At 42.5% G+C, this 6,000-nt stretch overlaps 2 protein-coding genes across 2 annotated transcripts; one reads left to right on the top strand and one right to left on the bottom strand.

Annotated features, from left to right (window-relative positions):
• Window positions 1-2,062: 2,062 nt before the first annotated feature.
• On the top strand, window positions 2,063-4,888 carry LOC104595998 (metalloendoproteinase 1-like). Its single transcript, XM_088899884.1, has one exon. It carries the CDS (start codon window positions 2,063-2,065, stop codon window positions 3,011-3,013), a length of 951 nt encoding a protein of 316 aa, XP_088756010.1. The 3' UTR covers window positions 3,014-4,888.
• On the bottom strand, window positions 3,295-4,609 carry LOC104596008 (metalloendoproteinase 5-MMP-like). The gene has a single exon (XM_010256979.3). It carries the CDS (start codon window positions 4,607-4,609, stop codon window positions 3,473-3,475), a length of 1,137 nt encoding a protein of 378 aa, XP_010255281.1. The 3' UTR covers window positions 3,295-3,472.
• Window positions 4,889-6,000: the final 1,112 nt, after the last annotated feature.

Here is a 6,000-nt window from a genome sequence, read left to right on the forward strand (position 1 = left end):
AAGAAACTATTGGAAATCTTAGCCTGATATATCGCTTGTTTCTAGATGTTGTGGTGCCCATTTTTATAATCTTTGAAGGTTCAGCCATGGGGAGCGAATGAACTCTGTATTTCACTCTAGCTCCTTAGTAGTTAGTACTCCTCCAGCTTTTCCTCTTTTCTGTTTAAATTTCTAAATAGTATTGTAGATTAGATTACTGTGTGTTCAAGTGGCATAATCGTAGTCGTTACTCATTACTCAAAACCGCCTTGCACCATACCGATTCTGCAAATTATCCTTCTGGGAATCATGAAAGAGAAGATTGGGTATGGCATGACAACGACCATCAAATTGGCTGATGACAGCAATTGTGACGACGACAATGGAGCACCAAGCAATCGCGGTGAGGATACATTTGCTTGTTCCATTTGGGGAACGCTCCACCACAGTCATGCTTATGTGCTTTCCTCTCTTCCCGTCCTCCTTGCTCCCGGTTGCCAAGACACTCTCCTCGCAATTCCGTCGTGTAATATAGATTGTAAACGTAATAACCATTTGATTGTGACCATTTTTCTAACAGAAATAAGATAAAAGGTCCGAAGAAAAGATTAGCATTTTATTAGAGGATGCCACCAGCTACCACTATTCCTTTGAGTTTGATGCATGTAATAAAGCTGTAGAGCTTGACCATCCACTCAAGTCTCGTAATTATGGAACCCAAGTAGTAGGTTCTTGCGACGGGTTGCTCTGTATGTACAACGCTGAGGAGGCCATCTTCCTTTGGAACCCCTCCACTAGATAGCATCAGAAGTTACCTAACGGGCAAATACGCCCATATATAGAATTTCCAGGAGAATGTCGTTATATCGTATATAGTTTTGCTTACGATCCCATCACCGACGATTATAAGGTTGTGAGGATTGTCCAGTTTTATGGGGATGATGATGACTCTTTTTGACTCTGGATTCAAGGTCTACACCCTGAGTTCCAATTCCTGGAAAAGGCTGGGGGACGCCCCTTTCAGCCTCAATACGAGGTATCTGGGATGCTTGCCAATTTGTGCTTCATTGGATAGGGACAATATGGGATTCTGATTCAAAGGTCTCCAAGTCTATTCTTTTGATCTTCCGAGACGAAGAATCCCGAGTGATGCCACTCCCTAGTTTTCCCGAGATTGCTTTCATATGAATCTGGGAGTTCTGAGAGGACGTTTCTTTATGTATACTCTGTAATTACTGTAAGTTTCGTATTGATGGTAATGAACGAGTATGGCGTGAATGAATCTTGGAGTAAGTTATTGATTGCACAACTCGGTATTTTTCCTTTTCTGGGCGACTAATCAAAGATGTATATATTTTTGGGTCAGTAACGATTTAAGAGAAAAGGGTAAGAAAAAGAAAATAGAAAAAGGTCAGTGGGCTATTTTGATAATTTAAAGCTTTCCGTCATCTAACTTAACGGCCAAAGGGGTATTTGTCGGAAGGTAAAAGCTCAAGGGGGTATTTGTCTAAAAACAATGCAGGGCCTTTGTCACTGATCGTATAGTACAAGGGGTTCTATGTAAATTAACACTATTTATTAATTGCCGGTTAATTAGGGCGTTTGGCATATTTTTCTATAAATTCTAGAGTTACATATCTCTCTTAAACTTGAGGATTCTCTTTCTCTAACGACACACACAATCTGAACCCGGATTTCCTGTTTTTTTTTTTTTTTTTTTTTTTTTGTGCATTAGCCAATAACTCTGCCACACATTTTCAATCAAGTTTATTATAACGTCTTCTGAACTGAGTTTTACATTTCGTGGGACACTTGCCACTGGGCGATTGGTTAGTGCAGGAATTGCAGTAAAATAAGACACAATATCTCTTTATGGAAATATAGAGGAAATCATATCATAGATTCATAGGCATAGAAAAGGGAACATTCAATTCAAGCAAGAGAAGAGAGGAGAGAGGGCGCAGGCGTAGATTATGGTCATTATGAATAGATTTGGTCTGGAAATCTTTAAATTCTTTCCTAAATAGTAGGCTTAGGTTCATTATATAAACAGACAATGACGCAGAACAGAAACCATACGTGAATGAACCAGATCCTAGTAATGGCAGCTACACAGTCCTCTCTCTTGGCATTCATTCTCCTCCTCGCCCTCCTCCTGTCTCAGTCTCATGGTCATGGCGAAGCCGACAGACCAGAAGCCTTTCAGTTTCTACGTCACTTAGAAGGAAGCCGCAAGGGTGACAGAGTAAAAGGTCTCAACGAAGCCAAACGCTATCTCCATAGATTCGGCTACCTCGACCACCATAACGACGATGACGATTTCGACCATCACTTGGAGTCGGCCATCAAGACGTACCAGCTGTACTACAATCTGAACGAGACGGGGAGCCTGGACTTCGAGACGGTGAAACAAATGATGCTGCCTCGATGCGGGTTTCCCGACATCATAAACGGCGAGACATGGATGAGATCAGGCAAGGAAAAGAACCGTCGTCTTGGTGGACGAAAGACTGCCGTCGGCTTCTCTTCTCATTATGCCTTCTTCAACAACTCCCTGAAGTGGCCACCTTCTAAGATGCATCTCAAATACGCGCTTGATACTAATGTTCCATTTGACGACGTAGTAATGAATCCCCTTTGTTATGTCGCATTCGACAAGTGGGCAGCGATAAGCGATTTCACGTTCGAAAGGACTTACGACCTTTCCAGTGCCGACATCCTAATTTCGTTTTTCAAAGGTGATCACGGCGACGGACATCTGTTTGACGGACCAGGAGGGGTTCTTGCTCATTCCTTTGCACCCACCGGTGGAAGACTGCATTACGATTTGGAGGAGAACTGGGTAGCCGGTATCAGAGCCGGTTCGTTTGATTTGGAATCCGTGGCGGTGCACGAAATCGGTCACTTGCTTGGGCTTTGGCACACCCCTGTGACCGAAGCTGTCATGTTCGCCTACCTAAAGGATGGTACTCAAAAGGTGAATCTGCACCAAGATGACATAGATGGATTACGAGCTCTTTACGGCATTCATTGATTATCACTTCTACTTCTACGCGTAGAAATTACTAGGATTTTAATCGCGGATAATAGTCGCTTACCGTATAATAGCCTAATAGGGAGAGACTAGGATTAATAAAGCTTTATAACACTACTACAGGTTTTGTAGATTCAGAGTGCAATTCGCATTAGTCACTATTCCTCGTTGTTTTATTGAAATTTCTATAGCTGCAGTGCATGATATGATTTAAATCCAATGCTTGAAAATTGTTTGATCATCCTGTCCAATCGTCTACAAAATTCCCAACATTCAACCATGGACGAAAGTTCAGTTGTCGATTTTTGATTGGTTGTTAATAAAGTGGGTGTGGTCGACATTAGAATATCATTGTCGATTAATTTCTTCGTGAGTTATGACCAGAACCAATTTGCTCGCAACATGTAAAAGAAAAAAAAATGTCTATCCGCTGTAAGTAAACAATAAAAAAATCAGTATTTACAACGTGAAGAACAGGGAAAGAACAGCCATCATTATCATGGCACCCCAGCAGTTGCCCAATCCATGGCCCCCTCCACTTGTTGACTCCCTTTCTCGACTGGATGGTATCGTTGTCGCCGTTGATGAAGTAACGTCGGTGTTGGGGTTGGAGCCGTACAAAAATTGGATCCCCTGAATATCATCGTTCGCAAGCTCAACCTTCTTCATCCCTGACGAGATCGTCGGAAACATGATTGCCTCTTCCTGGGAAGAGTGTCCTAATCCGAGCAGATGCCCTATCTCGTGAACGGCAACCGACTCAAGGTCAACCGCAGATGGTATGGACGACTTCCTCGCATCATCCACAACCCAATTCTCTGCTCCGTCCAAATGGAACCGCCCGTCTGGTGGCGAGAACGCGTGGGCCAACGTCCCTAGGACCCCGTCAAATGGTTCGCCGTCGTTGTGATCTCCTCTAAAGAACGCGATTTTGATATCCGCCGTCAGGTAAACCGAGGACTCCGTGAAGGATAGCGGTGTCACAGCCGACCACCGAGCGAATGAGTGGGCGAAAACAGCCTTAACGGTATCTGATAACTGGTTAGCAGGCAAGAAGGCGTACGTTAGGTCGCGTTTGGAAGGGGGCCAAGTGGGGCGGTAAGGAAAAAAGGAATAGTGGGCAACAGTGTGGATGCTATGGGTGGACTTGGCAGATTTGCCGGAATTCATCGTACTTGTTCCGTTGATTATGTCTGCAACACCACACCTGGGCCGAACCATCTGCTGTATAGTACTTTCATCGAGGACCCCAGTAGCGTTTAGATTGAAATTCTGTTGGTATTTCTTGAGAGCTGATTCGAAAGCATCATCGAAGTCGTCGGTGAAGTTGGAGGGTGAGTCTGGTATGTAACCGAAGTGCTGGAAGTACTTTTTCAGTCCAGCCAAGCCGTCGACTCGTTCGCCGCTGTGACATCCGGCGAATTTCTGGAACGACTGCCAAACCGAGGAGGTGGCGTTTGGAAGGAACGATGGGGGCACTGTAGACGAGGCGTTTGGAAACAACCACGGGAAGCCGGAGACGGGCGTTGATAGCAGACACAAAATAATTGATGTTGCGAAGAGAAAATCTTTGGTGAATCTCATTTTCCTCTTCATCTTTCTCTCAGCTCCTCGGGGTGAATGACTGAACCAGGGAAGAATAGAAGAATGGGTTTGTATGTGAATTTATGGGAAGCGAGGATATTTTATTTTTCACTTTAACAAAATAATAATGGGCTTCGTAGAAATCGCTCGTCAGGTTCAGGTATGAAATTAGAATCATAGAAGCAGCTTAGATTAGTTGAGAAGTCCAAGTCAAGCAATTTGGGTTTTGGTGTTGAAATTTACTGTTCGAAGTAGATTTTTTTTCAAAAAGGACTGAGTATACGCTCGGAATTATATTTCTGATTTGGTAAAATAATTTTCAGCAACTACAGGAATTTCGGGTCAGTGGGACATCTTTTGTTCCTTGCTGTAGACGATACAGAGTTCTAAATTGAAGTTTTTTCTTTTCAGGATCAGAAGAAAGTTAAGCTCTCACAGTAATAAGAAAAGGGTGAGAAAAGGATTGAATGATTATAAAATGTCAAATTACAGGTTAATGAAAGGAAATGGAGGTCTGATCGAAATGTTAGAATCGCTTACGTTGAAACCCACCGCAGCGCGCCCTTTGGGTGTTCACTGGTATTATCAATTTATTAATGATGTTTGTGTTTTCCCTAATCGTTCCTTTTTACCCAGCAACCACCTCCTCTCTCTATTCAAAGCTCTAAGTTCTAACCACTCACTTCTAAGATGTTCAGGGCAATTCCTTGTCAGCTCTGTAAATGAGTGCTTTTAATCATTGTTTTTAAAAACGAACCGGTGACCGAACCGATCAGGGGTCCGGTTATTGGTTCAGATGGTCCGACCGTTTGATCCAAACAGCCGGTCCGTTCTGACAAAAAAAATAAAAAAAAATAGAAAATGGTCAAAACCCTTCAAACGGTTCGAACGATTAATCGACCAATTCAGCAGTTTGCTGACCAAAATCAATGGTTTTGGAGAAAAAAGTGGTTTTGGAGGAAACGAAACCAGTTAGGTTACTGGTTCCTGGTTTTTTCGGTCCGACCGTCCGATCTAATCCGGTTTTGAAAACCATGCTTTTAATGTCTTAACTTAATTTTTGGAATATTTACTGTAAATTTCATCATAATTGAGATTTTAGTTTTTTATTTCTTTTTAACTCAAAAATTGAGTCTCCACCTGCGTAAACATACAGCATTTGGAAAATTGGAACTCTTTCCTTTGATTTTCAGTTGAAATATTATACTCTTCACGGTCAAATGGGGGGTTCAGCTGCTTCTCTGTCCATCAAAGTCTTGTGGAAAGAGTCCTGCTTCTTGCCGTGTCTATCCACGTGGCGTCATATTCTTAATTGGATTTAGAAGAGTTCATATGGTGGCTCCATCATGACGTCTACTTATTGGCTCAAAAAAAAAAAAAAAAAAAAAAGTAGAGGAAGAGAA

Source organism: Nelumbo nucifera, chromosome 3, assembly GCF_055504915.1.
Source record: "Nelumbo nucifera cultivar China Antique chromosome 3, China Antique-T2T, whole genome shotgun sequence".
In the NCBI taxonomy this organism is placed as follows: domain Eukaryota; kingdom Viridiplantae; phylum Streptophyta; class Magnoliopsida; order Proteales; family Nelumbonaceae; genus Nelumbo; species Nelumbo nucifera.

What these genes read in the sequence shown, in the direction of transcription:
- LOC104595998 (XM_088899884.1), top strand. Translation starts at nt 2,063, where the DNA reads ATGAACCAGATCCTAGTAATGGCAGCTACACAGTCCTCTCTCTTGGCA.
- LOC104596008 (XM_010256979.3), bottom strand. Translation starts at nt 4,609, where the DNA reads ATGAAGAGGAAAATGAGATTCACCAAAGATTTTCTCTTCGCAACATCA.